The 22141-nt window shown below is 41.9% G+C and overlaps 1 protein-coding gene across 1 annotated transcript in view; it reads left to right on the forward strand.

Moving 5' to 3' along the window:
• CACTIN (cactin, spliceosome C complex subunit) overlaps positions 1-22141 on the forward strand; it is a 54997-nt gene that overhangs the window by 23277 nt on the left and 9579 nt on the right. Inside the window, exons 4-6 of the mRNA XM_075204880.1 lie at positions 7603-7748; positions 8396-8558; positions 8702-8816. Coding sequence (XP_075060981.1) covers positions 7603-7748; positions 8396-8558; positions 8702-8816 — 424 coding nt within the window. The remainder of the gene's footprint in view (positions 1-7602; positions 7749-8395; positions 8559-8701; positions 8817-22141) is intronic.

Below are 22141 nucleotides of genomic sequence, written 5' to 3' on the forward strand. Positions count from 1 at the left end.
CATTGTTAAGTTGACTAAATATTGCTGCGCATCATTGGGAGGTGAGTGACATTTGGAGACTATAATCAAGGATTTGTCAGGTGTCTCAGATATGGCCCAGGGTGAATCAACATGGACCAAATGGCTGGAGAAATCTGTTTTAGGACTGACTCTGACAGGTTTACTCAGACCCAGTGGACCCCATTGGATTCGAAAGCAAATCTTTTGGAGGTCAGGTAATTGACAAAATAGTTCTGGCAGTCCATTAAGCCATGGACGTTTTTGACCTGGATGATGCTGTTGCTTCTGAGGCAGCATTATAGAAAGAGAAAACGGTTCTTTCTTTTCCTCGTCTGTTACATAGTAACATAGTAACATAGTTGATGAGGTTGAAAAAAAGACACCAGTCCATCAAGTTCAACCTATTTTGGATCTCCTGCGATCCTGCACTTATATTTGAAATTAATCCAGAGTAAGCAACCGCCAATCTGTTTCAATTTTGAAAATCCCCCCAGACTCAATATTGCAATCCAATTTTTACCCTATATCCACTACTATCCTTTATTTTAAATTAACGGTCGTATCCCTGGATACACTTTTCCGCTAAAAATTTGTCTAACCCTTTCTTAAACATATCTATTGAATCTGCCATCACAACCTTCCCTGGCAATGAATTCCATATCTTGACTGCCCTTACTGTAAAGAACCCCTTCCTTTGCTGGTTGTGAAATTTCCTCTCCTCTAACCTTAGGGGATGACCACGTGTCCTGTGTATTGTCCTTGGGGTAAAAAGTTCCCATGAAAGCTCTTCGTATTGACCCCTAATGTATTTGTACATAGTAATCATATCTCCCCTTAGATGCCTCTTTTCTAAAGTAAACATGCCTAAACTGGCTAACCTTTCCTCATAACTTAATGACTCCATACCCTTTATCAATTTTGTCGCCCTTCTTTGAACCCTCTCTAGTTCCAAATTATCTTTTTTATAAAGTGGTGCCCAGAACTGTACTGCATATTCAAGATGAGGTCTTACCAACGATTTATACAGTGGCAAAATTACACTGTCTTCCCTTGCATCTATGCCCCTTTTTATGCATGCCAATACTTTGTTTGCCCTTGCAGCTGCTGCTTGACATGGAGCACTATTGCTAAGTCTACTGTCTACGAGCACTCCCAAATCCTTTTCCATTATAGATTCTCCTAAATTAATTCCATTTAATTTATAGATTGCGTTCTTGTTTTTGATCCCTGAATGCATAACCTTATATTTATCTGTGTTAAACCTCATATTCCATTTGGCCGCCCAATCCTCCAGTTTTTTTAAGTCCCTCTGTAGAGAAGCTACATCTTGCTCTGATTTTATTACCTTACAGAGTTTAGTGTCATCTGCAAAAATAGAAACTTTACTCTCTAAACCATCACCAAGGTCATTAATAAATATATTAAAAAGGAGTGGTCCCAGCACGGAACCTTGAGGTACTCCACTTAAGACCTTTGACCAATTAGAAAATGTTCCATTTATCACAACTCTCTGTTCCCTATTCTCTAACCAGTTTTCGATCCAAGTACAAATTTTGATTCCTAGACCCAGTTCCCTTATTTTGTAAACCAACCTGTTGTGTGGCACTGTATCAAAGGCCTTTGCAAAATCTAAGTAGACCACATCTACTGTCCTGCCGTGGTCTAAGTTCCCACTAACTTCCTCGTAGAAACTAATTAGATTAGTTTGACATGAACTATCCCTCACAAATCCATGTTGATTCCCACTAATAATTTTATTGCGTACCAAGTAATCCTGAATACTGTCCCTTAAAATACCTTCCAGTAGTTTCCCCACTATTGATGTCAGGCTTACAGGTCTATAATTCTCTGGTTGTGATCTCGTCCCCTTTTTAAACAACGGCACCACATCTGCTATTCGCCAATCCCTTGGTACTGAGCCTGATGAGATTGAATCTCTGAAATTTAAGAATAGCGGTCTAGCTATTTCCGAGTTTAATTCCATAAGGACCCTTGGGTGTATGCCATCTGGACCTGGAGCTTTATTTATCTTAATATTCTTCAGTCGCCTTTGGACTTCTTCCTCTGACAACCAAGTATTAATTAATGGCATGGTTTCATTTCCATTTTTATGTATTACTCCTGCCATTTGTTCCTCTCTGGTAAATACTGAAGAAAAGAACGTGTTTAATACCTCTGCTTTTTCCTTAGTATCATTTATCAATTCACCCATCTCACTTCTTAGGGGTCCTATATTATCTTTTTTAATCCTTTTGCCATTTATATACTTAAAAAAACTTTTTGGGGTTTGTCTTACTTTCTTTTGCAACGTGCCTTTCATTTTCTAATTTAGCCAATCTAATTTCCTTTTTCCATGTTTTGTTACATTCCTTGTACCTATGGAAGGACTCCTCTGACCCTTCAGACTTAAACAATTTAAATGCCCGCTTCCTTTGCATTTCTTCCCTTACCTTTTTATTTAGCCACATTGGTTTAGACTTAATTCTTTTACATTTATTTCCCATAGGAATGAACTTATACGTGTATGTTTCCAACAACATTTTAAAGACAGCCAACATTTTTTTCCGTATTTTTTCCTTCAAAGGCTTTGTCGCAGTCTATGCTCTTTATAGACTCCTTTAGCATATTAAAATTTGCCTTTTTAAAGTTTAAAGTCCTAGTTGATCCCTTATAGTGTTGTTTCTGGAAACTAATTTCAAATGAGACCATATTATGATCACTGTTTCCCAAGTGCTCCTTTACTTGAATATTTGATATTACGTCTACATTGTTTGTTATTACTAGGTCCAGTATAGTCCGGTTCCTAGTTGGTTCCTCTACTAATTGGGACATTTAATGGTCTTTTAGCGTGCTCAGAAACCTATTTCCCCTAGCTGTACCGCAGGTCTAAGTACTCCAATCAATGTCCGGATAATTAAAATCCCCCATAATTAAAATTTGACCTAGTTGTGTAGTCTTTTCAATTTGCTGTAGAAGTTGGGCTTTCTCAATCGTACTAATATCTGGCGGTTTATAGCATATCCCTATCAGAAACTTCTCTGAACTTTTTCCTCCGCTGGATATTTCCACCCACAATGCCTCTATATTATCACCAATATTCTCGTATATAACTTCCTGAATACTTTGTTTTAATTCTGGCTTAATATAAAGACATACTCCTCCCCCCCTTTTATTTACCCTATCCCTCCTGAAGAGAGAATAGCCTTCCAAGTTGACTGCCCAGTCATGTGTATCATCCCACCAGGTCTCAGTAATACCTATAATATCATACTGCTCATTCATTGCTACTAGTTCTAACTCCCCCATTTTACCTGTCAGGCTTCTTGCATTTGCAAGCATACACTTAAGTCTATTGCCTCCCTTAAGTATTTCTTTTTGCTTTAAAAAGGGCCGCTCCTTATCGGCTATGCTTCCCTTTCCCCCCTCTCCACCCCCTTTACTCTTTTTAAATTCCTCCTTACTACTCTCAATGTCTATCCCATAAATGCTTGCCCCCCCCCCCCCCCCAGAGCCTAGTTTAAAATCTCCAACCTTCTAACCATCCTCTCCCCTAGCAGCCCCTTCCTCATTCAGGTGCAATCCATCACGACAATAAAGATGGCAACTGACCGAGAAATCAGCCCAGTGCTCTAAGAATCCAAAACCCCCTCCTTACACCAATCTTTTAGCCACGCATTAACCTCCCTAATCTCCCGCTGCCTCCCTGGACTAGCGCGTGGCACAGGTAGTATTTCCAAAAATACTACCTTGGATGTCCTTGCCTTAAGTTTGCGACCTATGTCCCTGAAATCATTCTTTAGGACACCCATTCTTCCTCTAACTCGGTCATTGGTGCCAACATGCACCAAAACCGCTGGGTCATTCCCAGCCCCTCCCAACAATCTGTCCACCCGATCCGCAAGATGTTATCTGAGTTGAATGGGGATGCATGGGTTATGGGAATAAGAAAATCCTTGTTCCATGTAAGTCTCCCATGGTGTATCCCTTACTAGCTCATGACATTGTTGCAGATTCCGAGAGTGGATGTTTCAGTGGTGCACATTCCTAACTGTATGACTTTAACCTTTCCCAGGGACAGCTTGCCTCAAGGATGGAAAAATGTGAAAACAATTTATGTGGATGCTGGTGTCGGCGTTGGTTATAAACGCCATAGAGAAATGGTTTGATCAGTCTTCCAAGGGCCAATGTGATCAAAGAAGCATAGTCTATGATGGTGGTCTTCCCCCAACTAGCCCAGGCTGTGGTTGGGACCTTAACTTTATCCTTTCGTCTCTTCAGGGGCCTCCCTTTGAATCTCTGAAGACTGCTTAGTTGTAGTTTTTGATTTGGAAAGTGACCTTCCTTTATAGCTATTTTTTCAGTTACAATGGTGTCAGAGTTTGGGCTCTCTACTGCTGGTCCCCGTTCCTGATTTTCCCCAGTGACATGGTGGTTGCACACAACGCCATCTTTCCAGCCAATGTTGATGTCACGGTTCTATCTTAATCAGGAGATTCGTTTTCCCTTCTTTAAGAAGTCAGGATTTTCAGGGAACCAGGATTAGCTGGTCCTCTTGGATATTTTCGATTTTTAGATGTTAAAAGGAAGTCTCTAATGGTTCTCTACTGCACGCCACTGCCAAGTGTTTGCTTCATTGCTGGTTATTGCTAGATCAAGTCCATGATTCAGCAGGCTTATTTTAGTTTTGGATTGCTGGTGCCCTAAGGTGTTTCTGGTTACTCTCTACTCTGTCATTGAGTGTTTCCTCCAAATTAGGACATCATCAATATATCTTTTCTCCAAAGAAATAATTTACCAGAGGCGACGAAACATTACTACCCATGGTTGTTTTGGCTATCTGTCTATACTACATACTTCCATAACAAAATTTACATTACCTATATTCTTGAAATATATGGTACAGCTATATAACCGTTTGCATTTGGTGTGCATTCTGGTTGATTTTAATGTTTGTCGGATTTATATGCACAGTCATAAAAAGGGTTTCATTCAACAAAATATTTTGCCTTGAGGAACAGTGCATAAACACATGAAATGGTCTGCAGGAGTTTTAATATGCATAACTCACTACATGTATTTTTAACACTGAATGGAATTTAATAAAAAAAATTGGGTTATGGTATGTGGATGTAGCACACGTATAACTTACTTTGCAGGTTGTTCTGGTTAGAACTTCTTCCAGTTCCCAGAATAGAAAGAGAATAAAGATCCTCCTTACTCATTTGATCAATCATGTGAAGAGTGCACTGCTCTGCTTTATTTGAACAATAGTGCTGACAGAGCTCCTCAACAGAAGTCTTTAATGTGTGAGTAGTTTTCTACTTGTGTATAGTGTCCCCAAGGGGGAGGGGGAGTGGCCATGTAGTCTCATTTATAGGCAGACCTAGAGCTACTTCCTTATGTATTGTGTATATATGAAAAATAAAATCCATTATTAAGATGAAATATTTAATCTGTTCATATATTAAAATGAGTGAGATATAATGTTAATGAATCAAGCTGATGGGGATTATTAAAATGTATAGAAAGAAATATTATTATTGTAGTTTTGTAAGGCGCCACAGTGCTCCGCAGCGTTGTACAGAAGGGAAAACAGGACATACAGATATATATATATATATATATATATTACACACACACACACACACACACACACACACACACACACACACACACACACGGTATGTCTATTAAATGACGAGACTGTCATTCCACCTAGTAAACAAAGCAGTCAGAGCCCGGTTATAACTGTATACGTAGTAACCTTGAACCTGCATGACAAGCTGCAACAGCCTATGACGTTCAGTTGATGAGTCGCCATTTAGTTTGGTTGTGTTTTCTGTAGAGTGCTGAAAAAAATGCTAAGTTTAAAAGTTGAACAAAGTGTCAATTTGAAATTTTTTGTAAAATTGCACAAAACACCAACAGAATGTTTTCAAATGCTTAACATGGCCTATGGGAATGACTGCCTGTCTCGTGCGCGTGTGTTTGAGTGGCACAAAAGATTTAGTGAGCCACGTGAGAATGTTGAAGATGATGAACGCCCTTGAATGACCTTGCACTTCAAGAACCAAAGAAAATTTAGAAAAAATCAGTTAGATTGTTCGAAAAGTTCGCCAACTCAGTGTTCGAATGATAGCTGAATCCGTGAACATTGACAAAGACACCGTATGGAAAATTTTGCATGAGGATCTTAACAAGACGAAAGTTTGTGCAAAGATGGTCCCAAGGGTTCTCACACCAGAGCAAAAAGAACCTTGCAAGGAATGTTGTCTTGGCATTCTGCAGCAACTTGACACAGATCCAAACCTGTTTCATAAAGTAATCATTTGTGATGAGACCTGGATCTTCCAGTACGATCCTGAAACCAAAAGACAAGTCCGTGCATTAGAAAACACCGTCGTCGCCAAGAATAAAAAAAGCTTGTCAAAGCAAGTCAAAATTCAAAGCAGTGCTCATTGTTTTTTTCGATATCAAGGGTGTAATTTTGGAAGAATGGGTTTCAGAAGGCACAACAGTTAATCAGCATTATTATAAGGAAGTTTTGCAAAAGCTGAGAGAGTCAGAAAGAAACGGCCGCAACTGTGGAAAAATGGTTTCTTCACCAGGACAATGAGCCTGCTCACACAACACTTCCTGTGAAGCAGTTTTTGACCAACAAACACATTACTACACTTGAACATCCTCCATATTCGCCCGATCTAGCACCTTGCGATTTATATCTTTTCCCAAAAGTTAAATCCGTGCTTATAGGGACACATTTTGATGCTGTAAAGAAGAAAACGGCAGATATGTTGAAACAAGTGACAGAAATTGATTTGCTCCATGCCTTCGACCAGTGGAAAACAAGACTACAGCAATGTATTGGTGCAAATGGGGAGTATATTCAAGGGGACAAACGTTAAATTTGTAATACCAATAAATAAAGGTGAGTTATTTAATCAGTCTCGTTATTTAATAGACATACCATATATATATATATATACATACATACATACATGAACAGAGTTATTAAGAGTTTTGTCTCTTTCAATATTTATCTAATTAGAGGTAACTGATTTGACTTTTAATGTACTCCATGAAGCACTCTAAACATTTAGGAAGTGCAATTTTGTGCTGTGGAGAGAATAGAAGATTTGTAAGGAATTATATGTTCGCTTATTTTTTTATCATGCAAGGAAAAAATGTAATTCTTTGAACATCTGCATCCACACAACCCATTCAAAATACATATATTGAGTATATCACATTCTGCCATGTTCTCAGAAGACTGAATATTATGTACTCACTGTGATCTGCTCTATTATACAGTGCTCTTAATATGAGCTTCTGTTTCTGTATGCTACTCTCAATTTCTTGTCTCCTTATTGGGCTAGTTGCAAATTGAAGGGGACAGGGTGGGGTTTTTCAAAGAGGAATAGTCATCGAGTCTATTACAAATGCCCTGCCTCTTAGAGTAAAACACGGACCATCATCTGTGTTCCACGCGCCTACAGCCTCAAAAGAAATTTTTTTTTTGCAGTAGTCTGAATTGCCGTAATATTTTAAATGGATACATTTTACATAAAGCATAGAAACCATTACGTTTTTTTACATTTGAAGGTGAAACAACTTCGTCTAGAGCGCGAACGAGAAAAAGCCATGAGAGAGCAAGAGTTGGAGATGCTACAACGAGAGAAGGAGGCAGAGCACTTTAAGACATGGGAGGAACAAGAAGACAATTTTCATCTCCATCAAGCAAAACTTAGGTGACACTTGCAATGTGTGTTGTGAGACCTGTAATAAGATAACTGGAATTTGTTAGTATTACAATAACAGATTTTCCTGTAGTGTATTTCTTGTCTAATAATTTGGCCCAAGTTGAAGTGGCACTTCTGTTTCAACAATTACGAAGTCTCTGTAAAATAAAAAGACAAACAAAAGCTGTGTTTGCATTATCTTCCTTAAATCCACTGATTTGCTACTAAGGCTTCAGCCTTATATGTCGTTCACACCCCTACCATTTTATTGTGCTTGCCATGGGGAGATGGCGTGTACTTTTTATTTGTGTTATTGTTTCTTACTTTGCTATCTAACGAGAACCCTATCTGTCCTGAAAAAAACAATGTAATTTTTGCTTGAGGAGAGTAAAAACTTGTCTGCCAGCTAAAAGGTAAATGTAGAATGAGCTCCTATTTCAGATTTAATGGCTCTTTTTAAGTCTCTCTGCGAACTTCTGTTAGGATGTACTATTGTAAATACTTGCCTTTTTCCACAAAAAAACTCTCCTCCCAAACTACACTACACTCAATGGTGTTGAGAGAAGTATAATAAAATGTCATGACATATTTTATGACATTGGACACATTTCAAACTTACTTTTTCTCCTTATCTCGCCCTTATTTTTTAACAATAGGTCCAAAATACGTATAAGGGATGGTCGTGCGAAACCCATAGATCTGCTTGCAAAGTACATTAGTGCAGAAGATGATGATTTGGCTGTTGAAATGCATGAACCTTACACTTTTTTAACTGGACTCACAGTGTCTGATCTAGATGATTTGCTGGAAGACATCCAAGTGAGTATTTTTCTTTGGATAAGGGCAAGGTCTAGTTTTATTTCTGTATAGCCACATGTATTGATTTAAAGTGTAAGTTCCATTGGGGCAGAGACTGATCTGAATTATTATATATTTTGCAGTATAATTCTGTTTCATTTCAGATCTACATGGAGCTGGAGCAGGGGAAGAACGTTGATTTCTGGAGAGACATGACAACCATCACAGAGGATGAAATTTCTAAGCTACGGAAGCTGGAAACTTCGGGGAAGGGTCCAGGTGTGTTACAAGAGGCTTGATATGTGTATGTGATTTGATTGTAGGTTTTGTTTCCTGCACCTGAAAGTGTTTCTCCACAAAAAAATTAAAACAAACCATGTATTACCCATAGACAGTATGTATTAAAATAACAGTATTCACTATCGGCTATTAACAATCCCACTGTTTTAAATGCAGCTGCATTTTGGCACTCCTGCTGCCGTCTTCAATTCACCAAGGTGCAGAAAAGTTCAACATGAACAATAATTCTTGATTTACCCTTATATTCATGGCTTGAACCATTCTCTATGCTGTATATACAAGGGAGGATCGAAAAATTTTTGAAATTGCATCTTGCAACGGGTTACATGGGAGACCCCAGGGGTGGGGAGTCTATCAATTGAATCTGTGTATTGTTATGGTGAGGAATTTTTAGATGGTGAAGAGGGAGAGATCAAGGAGGAACAAATATTATTTAACCCTGAAATAGTGGGCACACTCATTTATCATATTAATAGGGCTATGGGAATATAAGACATCCCAGCCACAACTTCCTTACAAGACACCTTCTTGGAAGATAAACATTACAGATGCAGAGTGTTTATATAGTGATTAATTAAATCCTAAATAAAGATTCGGAACAATTGGAAAAGAGACACATGACTGGCAAAAGATTAGATAGTATTTATCCTTTTAAGAAGGAGCAAATCACTAAATTGGACTGGTTCCAAAGGTTATTTCTGCCTATCAAAAGTTAAAGCTTTTCTATTGGCTAAAACTGCTATACCTTAAGAAGATGGCGGGCATCTATGAGACCCTATGGACAGAAAGATGGAGAAATGTTTCAGGAAACTTCATGCATAATCTGAAACAGTGGGAATAGCAATGGCCTCTGTATCTTGGGCACTGAGAATTTGTATGGATAATTTATATGATGATGTGCAATAGAAAGTAAGCTGACACAGTCTGAGGAAAAATCTGTATCTCATGAAGAAAAGGATTTATTTCATGTGTGAAGCATCATTGGATACAAGTACATTCTCCGCTAGAATCATAGCCTCAACAGTAGTGGCTAGGAGAGCGATTTGGCTTAGCCCTTGGACAGTAGTTCATCAGTTGAAAAATAGATTAATGATATTTCCCTTTTAAGGAGGTCTCTTCTTTGGCAATAAGTTAGATATGATGATTAAGAACCTCATGGAAAGCAAATTGCATCACCTTCCAATAGATAGCATTGGAAGATCTTTTTCATTGAGGCAACAATTTAAAGAAGGTAAGACTTATCACTTAGGTAAGCAATATTTGAGTATGGAGGGACGACAATTTAGAAGCCTTTTTGTTCTTTCAGAAGTAAAAAATGGAAGGCGCCCCAGAAATCCACAACCCTGTTTACGGGGTTGCAACGCATTGATATTTGGATCAAAACTACACAAGATCAATGCATTCAAGATATTGTAAAATGGGGTACGGAATAGAGGTTTGTGTAGTACCCACATAAAATGTGCTGTAAAATCACAGACCTCAGCACCCCCAGCACATTTAAAGGCATAATGTAACATTCTGAAAACATTCATGGCACTACTCCAAAATATACTTGGTAGAGAAACATTCAGGAGGCTTTAACACTAATTATATATATATATATATATATATATATATATTAGTGTTAAAACTGAATTAGCTTCTCAATCATTTTAATAGTAAACCTTTATCCATTATATAATAGTGGTTCGATGTCCCTCTACCCATGCTTTTAGCAGGTTCTCCCCACAAACACTCACACATTGATCAACTTTATGTATTGAAAAACTGTTAACATGTTCAGTGGTCTCCCCAACACCTATTTCCCTGGTGCTCCAACCGGCTGTATTTACTCGCCTCCTGGCTCTTGGAGCCCAAGAGAGTCCTATTATAATAGAATAAACCATTGTTTTTCCTCTTAGAAGAGGCACTATGTGAGCACTGCAGCCAGCAGTGCGTGTTAGACCGTTGACCAGTTTCGGCAGGTGTGGGCAATAACCTCCAACATTTTCCAATATTATTGCAAAGTATTACACTGCCCCGAACCAGCTACTTCTTAATGCCACCCGGCTGGCAATTTTTTTTGCAGTGAACATAGATGTTGAAAACTCAAACACATAACCCACACATTAAACAAATACCTATCTAAAAACTAAGAACTAGCTTGAGGTACCAATGTATAGGTGCACAAATTGCCATAACTAAGGTAAGTCAGAGATCGGGACCTAGTGCAAATATGAGTGAGTGCTACCATTCAAGGCCTAAGAGACCAGATTGTCCATACTTGAGATTGGTAATATGATTGTTGCATGTTGAATAAAATAGCAGATCCTAGTAAAAGCAAAATTTTAAATATAGTGCAACGCTTGGAGAGAGCTGGAAACATTAAGGGCTAGATTTACTAAGCTGTGGGTTTGAAAAAGTGGGGATGTTGCCTATAGCAACCAATCAGATTCTAGCTATCATTTTGTAGAAGGTACTAAATAAATGAAAGCTAGAATCTGATTGGTTGCTATAGGCAACATCCCCACTTTTCAAACCCGCAGCTTAGTAAATCTAGCCCTAAGAGTTACAAAAGCGGTCACATGCAAACTAGTACTGTTAACAAGTTTAACACACTTAGGGGGGTATTCAATTGTTAGCGAGATGCGTTAAAATTTCGCGCTCGGAAAAAAAAAAAAAAGAAACCCGCGCTCGTTTTTTCTCTTTCATCCGGTCTGGGGGACACTGCTTACCATAGGTTGTGGAGGGGAGCTTGGGAGTTGGCACCTAACTAGTTAATTTAGTACTGCTGGCAAACCCCTCCCCTCTACAAACCCCCTGCCTCTTCCTGTCCAGTTTTTTTAGGTGCCCTGGAGTTGGGCAGCCTTATTTTTTACTGCTTAGTTTAATGTTTGAAAATTTATTTTTTTTCCTTTACTTTTTTTTACTTTTTTAGGTGGCAGCGCTGGAGTGTGTTCTATTATAGAGAACACACTCGCAGCTTGGCAGCGCAGGCATTCCCCTGTCAGCTGAGAGCCAGAGGTTCTCACTGACAGGGGCTGAAGACAAGGTGCCTGATTGAAGGGCGTGACAAGCGGTCTCATGGACCGCTGCACTCCTACAGCCTCCCCATTACAGGCATAGAGCGCCGGTTATCGGATCATGAAAATGGCGGCGGCCATCTTGGATTTCGGCAGAAGCGCCGAGGAGAAGGGGCTAAACCAAGATTCCCCCCTCAGTCATAGGAGGGGGGCGTCGGATACCTTCTGCTGCGGAGACCTCTGTCTCCACCACTCTGCCACTATTATGATAGTTCTTTTGAAGAAGAAGGAGAAGACATGGAAAAAAGAACTACAGGAAGGGGGAGCTAATACATAGAGTTCCCCCCTTCCTTCAGAGAGCTAGATGGTCCTTCCCAGGTCTTTTGGCACCAGCACAAGCCCGGGAAAAGGAACAGAGCTGAGGAGAAAGCACAGACTGCTGTCAGATCTGCTCCCCAGGGTGGCCTTTGGCTAAGTATCACCTTTATTTACACACATATCTGATGTGGTTATACTGGGCTAGCAGGTTTACTATTATAGCCTCCTACTAGCCATTGATATTTATGGTGTTTACTATTTCAAGTACAACTTTTAGAATATATCAGTTGTTTACTTGGTATTGCTCTGTTTTTCATTGCTTATTTACTCTCTCTCTATATTAACTATCTGTATATTCAGCTAGATTTTTTATTACTCTGTGCTTGGTGTACCTTCCTTTATAAATATGACAGATAAGGGAAAGGGCCCTATGCCAAAATATTTCACATGTTCAAAATGTAATGTTAAATTACCTAGTGCTCTGAGGGACCCGTTGGCGCTCTGCACGACATGCGAAGCAGAGGCTTCCACTGCACAGATACCGCAGGTTTCAGTCCCACCGTCGGTGGAACCGGCCTGGGTTACCTCCCTTACGCAGTCGGTTAGCTCTTTAGCTCAAATGGTCCTTCAGTCTAACCAGTTGCTGACTACTGTGGCAACTTCTGTGGCTAGTAATGCAAGTTTACAGTCAGACCCCCCGGCTTCCTCAGGTTCTAGTGCTTTGAGTTTGCCGGGACCATCCTCATTACAGACTGACCCAGCCCTGGTTGCTACAGAACCGGCATGGTCTACAGCTTTTATCAGAGGGCTGAATAAGCTTAACCAGCTACTTGACCCCTCTAGTACCCCGCCTGCTAAAAGAAAGAGGCCTAGATATGTTAATCCCCTATTGACCCTCTCAGATTCTGAGGAGGAGTCTGAAGAAGAAGGGGAAATTTATTCGGACACTGACCAAGGTCATTCCTCTGAGCAGGGAGAAGTGTCTAAGGGCCAATTTGTAAACGATTTGGTTTTAGCGGTAAGACAGGCGTTGGATCTCCCGGAACCGGAAGATGTAACCCCCAGAGACAGAAGTCTCTTTAAAAAGGCCAAGAGGAAGGCCAGCCGTTTTCCTCCCTCCGCGGAACTTAGAGATATCGCTGAAGGGGCATGGAAACATCCCGATAAAAGATTTTCTATTCCCAAGAGGTTCTCTTCCCTGTATCCCTTACAGGAAGAAGTGGCTCGCTGGGAAAGTATTCCCAAGGTGGACATTCCCATTGCTCGCTTAGCAAAACATACTTTACTCCCAGCCCCGGGTTCAGCGTCCCTGCCGGACGCCAATGACCGCAAGGTTGAGTCACAGCTCAAATCCATATTTGCGGCTGCGGGTTCTGCCTTTAGACCCACATTTGCCTCGGCCTGGGTGGCTAGAGCCATGGAGGCATGGGCAGACCAGCTAGCTGAGGCCTTACAGGACCACGAATTTCTTCCCCTAGCTTTACACCTAAAGGAGGCTTCGGGGTATATTTATGAAGCAGCCCAGAACTCAGCGGCAGTCTCCTCTTCCATTCAGGCGGCCTCCATTTCAGCCAGAAGGACGCTTTGGTTGAAATCCTGGGAAGGTGATGCGGAATCGAAAAGGTCCGTTGAAATTATCCCCTTCTCGGCTGCAGATTTGTTCGGCCCGGAATTAGATACCCTTATTTCCCAGGCCACGGGGGGCAAGAGCATGTCCTTGCCAGTCTATGCTAGCAGGAGCCGCGCCCCGAGGGGTAGCTCCTTTTGTCAGCCCTTTCGTGGGGCCTCTCCCCATAGGGGACAGCCCTTTAGAGGCAGGCAATCCAATTCCAGAGGCTCCTCTACCAGAGGGAGGTCCTCGTTTGCATCCAAACGCCAGGCCCCTAAATCTCAGGAGAAGCTTGCGTCCTGACGACCACCCTGTATTGCAGGGGGTGCCTGTGGGGGGACGTCTGTCTCTGTTTTACGAACAGTGGGCAGCGTCTTCCCAAGATCCTTGGATTCGGGGAATTATTTCAGAGGGGTACAAAATAGACCTTTCAGGCCCGGCTCCACGCCGTTACTTCCAGGCCCCTCTTTCCCGAAATCCAGTAAAAAGACAGGCTATACAGGATTGTGTAGCTTCTCTTCTAGCTCAGAGGGTCATCGCCAAGGTTCCAGATTGCCAGATAGGAACAGGGTTTTATTCCAACCTATTCCTAGTCCCGAAGCCGGACGGCTCCTTTCGCCCTATCTTAAATCTAAAGGGCCTCAATGTTCACTTAAGGGTGGACAAGTTTCGGATGGAATCTCTAAGGTCAGTGATAAACGGCCTAGAGAAAGATCAGTTCATAGCGTCCATAGATATAAAGGACGCGTATCTCCATATTCCCATTTGGATCCACCATCAGTCCCTTCTCAGATTTTCGGTGGGATCAGTTCACTATCAGTTTCGGGCCCTCCCCTTTGGCCTATCAACAGCGCCAAGGGTCTTCACAAAGATTATGTCAGTGATGGCAGCATGTCTTCACCTGCAGGGTGTTCAGGTCGTTCCTTATTTGGACGACCTGCTAATCAAGGCTTCCTCAGAGAGTTGCCTAAGCTATCACCTATCCCTCACCCAAGCGGTTCTCGAGGGCCACGGATGGCTGATAAATTTAAGGAAATCCCAGTTGGTTCCGTGTCAGCGCATGGTGTTCCTGGGACTCATCATGGACACCAGCAAACAAAGGATATTTCTCCCAGTAGAGAAGATCACCTCTATTCAGAAGGTAACCTCCCAGGTTCTGTCTTCTCCCAGACCCTCAATGCTCTTGTGCATGAGGCTACTGGAAAAGATGGTGGCCTCCTTCGAGACCATTCTCTTCGGTCGAGCTCATTCTCGATGTTTCCAGTGGGACCTATTGTCGAAGTGGTCAGGTTCACACCTACGCCTAGATCTTCAAAAGATTTCTCTATCCAAGAGGGCGAGAACATCTCTTCAGTGGTGGATGTGCCAGGATCACTTGAATGTGGGCAGATCCTTCGCACCTTGGTCGTGGATCATAGCCAAGACGGACGCCAGCCTCAAAGGTTGGGTTGCGGTGGTCCTGCACCTCCGGCTCCAGGGTTGTTGGTCGGTTCAGGAGTCGGCTCTCCCAATAAATGTATTGGAATTGAAGGCCATTCTTCTAGCCCTTCAGGGAGCACAATCCCTTCTTCAGGGCCACCCAGTCCGTATCCAGTCCGACAATGCCACGGCCGTGGCATATGTCAACAGACAAGGAGGAACCAGGAGCGCAGCGGTGATGGATATCGCAGCCCAAATATTGGTTTGGGCAGAGCTATATGTTCCGGCAATATCAGCAGTTTTCATTCCAGGAATAGAAAACTGGGAGGCGGACTATCTAAGTCGAAACCAGATGATGCCGGGGGAGTGGTCACTTCACCCGGAAGTCTTCCAATCTCTGGTTCACAGGTGGGGTCTTCCAGACATAGACCTCATGGCTTCCAGACACAACAAAAAGGTCCACAGGTCCTGCGCAAGGGTAAGAGATCCCCTAGCAGCGGCAGTGGACGTCCTGACGATGTCATGGGAATTCAGGATGGGATATCTGTTTCCTCCGATCCCCATGCTTCCTCGCGTCCTCGGACGAGTTCGACAGGGTTCCCTACCAGTAATTCTGGTAGCCCCCTTCTGGCCACGGCGTGTGTGGTTCGCAGAAATAATATCTATGGCGGAAGGTCCGGGATTCCACCTTCCGTATCGTCACGACCTTCTTCAAGGTCCATTCCATCACCAGAATTTACATCAGCTCAATTTAACGGCATGGCTGTTGAAGCCAGCCTTTGGAGGGCTAGAGGGTTTTCTTCCAGTGTAATTCAAACGTTGATGCGAGCTAGGAAACCAGTGTCATCTCGCATCCATCACCGGATTTGGAAGGCATATATTAGATGGTGTGAAAGTAGGACATACCACTCGTCCTCCTTTCGCCTCCCTCGCTTGTTAGCTTTCCTTCAGCATGGCTTAGAAGCAGGCCTTAGATTAGGCTCCTTAAGGGTTCAGGTTTCAGCCCTTTCGATGATATTCCATATGAAGTTGGCTGACTTACCAGACATTAGGACTTTTTTCCAAGGAGTTCTCCATATACAGCCTCCTTATGTCCCTCCTACAGCTCCATGGGATCTCAATCTGGTTCTGGACATGCTCAAGGGACCCCCCTTCGAGCCTTTGAAACAAGGCGGATTTGAAGTGTTTGACCTGGAAGGTCCTTTTTCTTCTGGCTATTGCCTCTGCTCGCAGAGTTTCTGAATTAGGAGCCCTGTCCTGTCGGGAACCTTATTTGGTGTTCCACGAGGACAGAGCGGTGTTAAGAACCCTTCCTTCCTTTGTGCCAAAGGTAGTTTCGGCTTTTCATCTAAACCAGGAAATAATTGTTCCGGTTTTCTCATCCACTTCTCATACGGATCAGCAATCGATGAAAAAGTTGGATGTGGTTAGAGCTCTCCGCATTTATGTTAAAAGAACTTCCCAAATTAGACGGACTGACTCACTGTTTGTTCTTTATGACGCTAATAAGAGAGGCTGGCCAGCCTCAAAACAATCCATCGCCAGATGGATTACGTCTACCATCAGGCAAGCTTATATTAATGCTAGCCGTGCTGTGCCGGAGAGACTTACGGCCCATTCCACCAGATCGGTGGGGGCCTCGTGGGCAGCAAGGAATGGAGCTTCTGCGGATCAGCTTTGCAGGGCAGCCACCTGGTCCTCTGTCCACACCTTTACCAAATTTTACCAGTTTAATATATTTGCCTCTGCGGATGCAAATTTCGCTCGTAGTGCTTTACGAGCAGGATTTTCAGAGTAGTCCCACCCTTAGGGGGCTGCTTTAGAACGTCCCCATGGTAAGCAGTGTCCCCCAGACCGGATGAAAGAGAAAAGAGGATTTATGTACTTACGTTAAATCCGTTTCTCTGATTCCGTCTGGGGGACACTGCGATCCCTCCCTTCTGTTTTTCTTCTGTGTGTTCTTGTGTGACTGCCCTTTTTTTATCTTGGGCTTGTTAAAACTAACTGGACAGGAAGAGGCAGGGGGTTTGTAGAGGGGAGGGGTTTGCCAGCAGTACTAAATTAACTAGTTAGGTGCCAACTCCCAAGCTCCCCACCACAACCCATGGTAAGCAGTGTCCCCCAGACGGAATCAGAGAAACGGATTTAACGTAAGTACATAAATCCTCTTTACCTGTTCGAGCGCGCGTTTAAAAAAACAAAACCCTCAATTCAATTGTTTTTTTGCATGCACCCCCTCGCGCTCTATTATTGGTCCTAGCGAGTTTGAAATGGTTAAGGCACTCATTTTACTATAAAAAAATAAAAGTAAATTAATGCAATCAAGAATGGCCCCAGCACTGCAAAGGAGATTGGGCCCCTACACTGCAATCAAGAAGGGCCCCAGCACTGCACAAGAGAATGGGCCCCTACACTGCAATCAAGAAGGGCCCCAGCACTGCACAAGAGAATGGGCCCCCACACTGCAATGAAGAAGGGCCCCAGCACTGCAAGCAACAATGGCTTCCCCTGTACAGCAGAATTAAAGATTTTACAGTGGTTTAATTGCATAGTTGATACAGCTGGTTAGTGCAAGCTCTATTTAACAGGAGGTAGCAAGCGATTTCATTGAGCTTGTGATTTCCCTGCTTTTTTGATTTCAAGTGCTGTTTTTGTTTAAAGTGTGGAGTTCCAGTAACGAGTTGAATCCAGGAAGGGGTTTAATCTGGTAAGTGGCTAGGAAAGGCTAGTACTAAAGTTCACTGTAGGCTATAAGAAGTTAGGTTAGCCATAATAAGATGAGTAGTAGCAGGCTTGATGATCTCACTCAATGCATATCTTGTCATATGTATGCACACTTGGAGCAAGTGTTCCAAGGTTTATTCCTCTGTGAGAAATGTGGGCAATTGGTCTCTTTGAAAGCCCAGGTAACTGATCTAAAGCAGACCATTGCAACATTGAGAGACATTGCCAACCTGGAGCAGAGTTTACAGCTCACCGTTGATGCGTTAGCTGAGCAGGGTGGAGCAGAGACTGAGGAGGATGCACAGGTAGGCAGCTGGGTAACAGTTACTAGGGGTAGCAGAGGGAGGAAGAGGCAGGCCAGTTCTGAGCTAGGCAATCCCAGCAGATTTGCCAGATTGGATGAAGATACTGTGGAAGGCAGTTCAGAATTGGTAGAGTTGGATGAGACTGCTTCCTCTAGCAACCAGGGGAATGGTCTCTCCAGCATAGAGGGGACCAAAGTTACTCAGGGACCCAGGCAGATTGTGGTGGTAGGGGATTCAATTATTAGGAAGGTAGATAGGGCAATCTGTTACCGGGACCGTGCATGCCGAACAGTGGGTTGTCTCCCGGGTGCTCGGGCTCGGCATATTGCGGATCGGGTGGGCAGATTGTTGGGAGGGGCTGGGAATGACCCAGCGGTTTTGGTGCATGTTGGCACCAATGACCGAGTTAGAGGAAGAAGGGGTGTCCTAAAGAATGATTTCAGGGACATAGGTCGCAAACTTAAGGCAAGGACATCCAAGGTAGTATTTTCGGAAATACTACCTGTGCCACGTGCTAGTCCAGGGAGGCAGCGGGAGATTAGGGAGGTTAATGCGTGGCTAAAAGATTGGTGTAAGAAGGAGGGTTTTGGATTCTTAGAGCACTGGGCTGATTTCTCGGTCAGTTGCCATCTTTATTGTCGTGATGGATTGCACCTCAATGAGGAGGGGGCTGCAGTGCTAGGGGAGAGGATGGTTAGAAGGTTGGAGGAGATTTTAAACTAGGCTCTGGGGGGGAGGGGCAAGCAAGTATTTATGGGATAGGCATTGAGAGTAGTAAGGAGGAATTTAAAAAGAGTAAAGGGGGTGGAGAGGGGGGAAAGGGAAGCATAGCCGATAAGGAGCGGCCCTTTTTAAAGCAAAAAGAAATACTTAAGGGAGGCAATAGACTTAAGTGTATGCTTGCAAATGCAAGAAGCCTGACAGGTAAAATGGGGGAGTTAGAACTAGTAGCAATGAATGAGCAGTATGATATTATAGGTATTACTGAGACCTGGTGGGATGATACACATGACTGGGCAGTCAACTTGGAAGGCTATTCTCTCTTCAGGAGGGATAGGGTAAATAAAAGGGGAGGAGGAGTATGTCTTTAAACTTTAAACTTTAAAACTTTAAACTTTAAAAAGGCAAATTTTAATATGCTAAAGGAGTCTATAAAGAGCATAGACTGGGACAAAGCCTTTGAAGGAAAAAATACGGAAGAAATGTGGGCTGTCTTTAAAATGTTGTTGGAAACATACACATATAAGTTCATTCCTATGGGAAATAAATGTAAAAGAATTAAGTCTAAACCAATGTGGCTAAATAAAAAAGGTAAGGGAAGAAATGCAAAGGAAGAAGCGGGCATTTAAATTGTTTAATCTGAAGGGTCAGAGGAGTCCTTCCATAGGTACAAGGAATGTAATAAAACATGCAAAAAGGAAATTAGATTGGCTAAATTAGAAAATGAAAGGCACGTTGCAAAAGAAAGTAAGACAAACCCCAAAAAGTTTTTTAAGTATATAAATGGCAAAAGTGAAAGAATATGGTATAGATGGAGGATATCCCCGTATGTCACGGAGGGATTGAGAGAAGTGGAACTCTCCTGATTGAAGCTTGGGGCAGACATCCAGCCGCCTATTATGTTATTAAGATCAACGATTGTATCTTGTATTGCCAAAGCTGTACCATTATTTCACTATATCTTGGAAAAATGTATATATCTTTACTTGGAAATGCGAATGTCAATGTTTTTTGCTTTTCCTAACTGCATGGTGTACATATACTTGACAATACTTGTATAACTGTATGGGGTATAGTTGGGGGGATAATCTACTGTGTTGGGTTTTTTTTTTGGTTTTTTTTGTTGTTTAAAGGAAAAAATGCAATAAAATTTTACCTGATTTAAATATAAATGGCAAAAGGATTAAAAAAAGATAATATAGGACCCCTAAGAAGTGAGATGGGTGAATTGATAAATGATACTAAGGAAAAAGCAGAGGTATTAAACACGTTCTTTTCTTCAGTATTTACCAGAGAGGAACAAATGGCAGGAGTAATACATAAAAATGGAAATGAAACCATGCCATTAATTAATACTTGGTTGTCAGAGGAAGAAGTCCAAAGGCGACTGAAGAATATTAAGATAAATAAAGCTCCAGGTCCAGATGGCATACACCCAAGGGTCCTTATGGAGTTAAACTCGGAAATAGCTAGACCGCTATTCTTAAATTTCAGAGATTCAATCTCATCAGGCTCAGTACCAAGGGATTGGCGAATAGCAGATGTGGTGCCGTTGTTTAAAAAGGGGACGAGATCACAACCAGAGAATTATAGACCTGTAAGCCTGACATCAATAGTGGGAAACTACTGGAAGGTATTTTAAGGGACAGTATTCAGGATTACTTGGTACGCAATAAAATTATTAGTGGGAATCAACATGGATTTGTGAGGGATAGTTCATGTCAAACTAATCGAATTAGTTTCTACGAGGAAGTTAGTGGGAACTTAGACCAGGGCAGGACAGTAGATGTGGTCTACTTAGATTTTGCAAAGGCCTTTGATACAGTGCCACACAACAGGTTGGTTTACAAAATAAGGGAACTGGGTCTAGGAATCAAAATTTGTACTTGGATCGAAAACTGGTTAGAGAATAGGGAACAGAGAGTTGTGATAAATGGAACATTTTCTAATTGGTCAAAGGTCTTAAGTGGAGTACCTCAAGGTTCCGTGCTGGGACCACTCCTTTTTAATATATTTATTAATGACCTTGGTGATGGTTTAGAGAGTAAAGTTTCTATTTTTGCAGATGACACTAAACTCTGTAAGGTAATAAAATCAGAGCAAGATGTAGCTTCTCTACAGAGGGACTTAAAAAAAACTGGAGGATTGGGCGGCCAAATGGAATATGAGGTTTAACACAGATAAATGTAAGGTTATGCATTCAGGGATCAAAAACAAGAACGCAATCTATAAATTAAATGGAATTAATTTAGGAGAATCTATAATGGAAAAAGATTTGGGAGTGCTCGTAGACAGTAGACTTAGCAATAGTGCTCAGTGACAAGCAGCAGCTGCAAGGGCAAACAAAGTATTGGCATGCATAAAAAGGGGCATAGATGCAAGGGAAGACAGTGTAATTTTGCCACTGTATAAATCGTTGGTAAGACCTCATCTTGAATATGCAGTACAGTTCTGGGCACCACTTTATAAAAAAGATAATTTGGAACTAGAGAGGGTTCAGAGAAGGGCGACAAAATTGATAAAGGGTATGGAGTCATTAAGTTATGAGGAAAGGTTAGCCAGTTTAGGCATGTTTACTTTAGAAAAGAGGCATCTAAGGGGAGATATGATTACTATGTACAAATACATTAGGGGTCAATACGAAGAGCTTTCATGTGAACTTTTTACCCCAAGGACCATACACAGGACACGTGGTCATCCCCTAAGGTTAGAGGAGAGGAAATTTCACAACCAGCAAAGGAAGGGGTTCTTTACAGTAAGGGCAGTCAAGATATGGAATTCATTGCCAGGGAAGGTTGTGATGGCAGATTCAATAGATATGTTTAAGAAAGGGTTAGACAAATTTTTAGCGGAAAAGTGTATCCGGGGATACGGCCGTTAATTTAAAATAAAGGATAGTAGTGGATATAGGGTAAAAATTGGATTGCAATATTGAGTCTGGGGGGATTTTCAAAATTGAAACAGATTGGCGGTTGCTTACTCTGGATTAATTTCAAATATAAGTGCAGGATCGCAGGAGATTCAAAATAGGTTGAACTTGATGGACTGGTGTCTTTTTTTCAACACCTCATCAACTATGTTACAAGGAGGTACATTTTTTGAAATTTACAAACATTTGAACACTGGCCAAGCATGGACATTTGTAAGGTACAAATATTTGTGGGACAGTGGGCAAGCTGGACCTTTCTTCGAAGGTAAAAATATTTG

This window comes from Mixophyes fleayi, chromosome 1, assembly GCF_038048845.1.
Source record: "Mixophyes fleayi isolate aMixFle1 chromosome 1, aMixFle1.hap1, whole genome shotgun sequence".
Classification (NCBI taxonomy): domain Eukaryota; kingdom Metazoa; phylum Chordata; class Amphibia; order Anura; family Limnodynastidae; genus Mixophyes; species Mixophyes fleayi.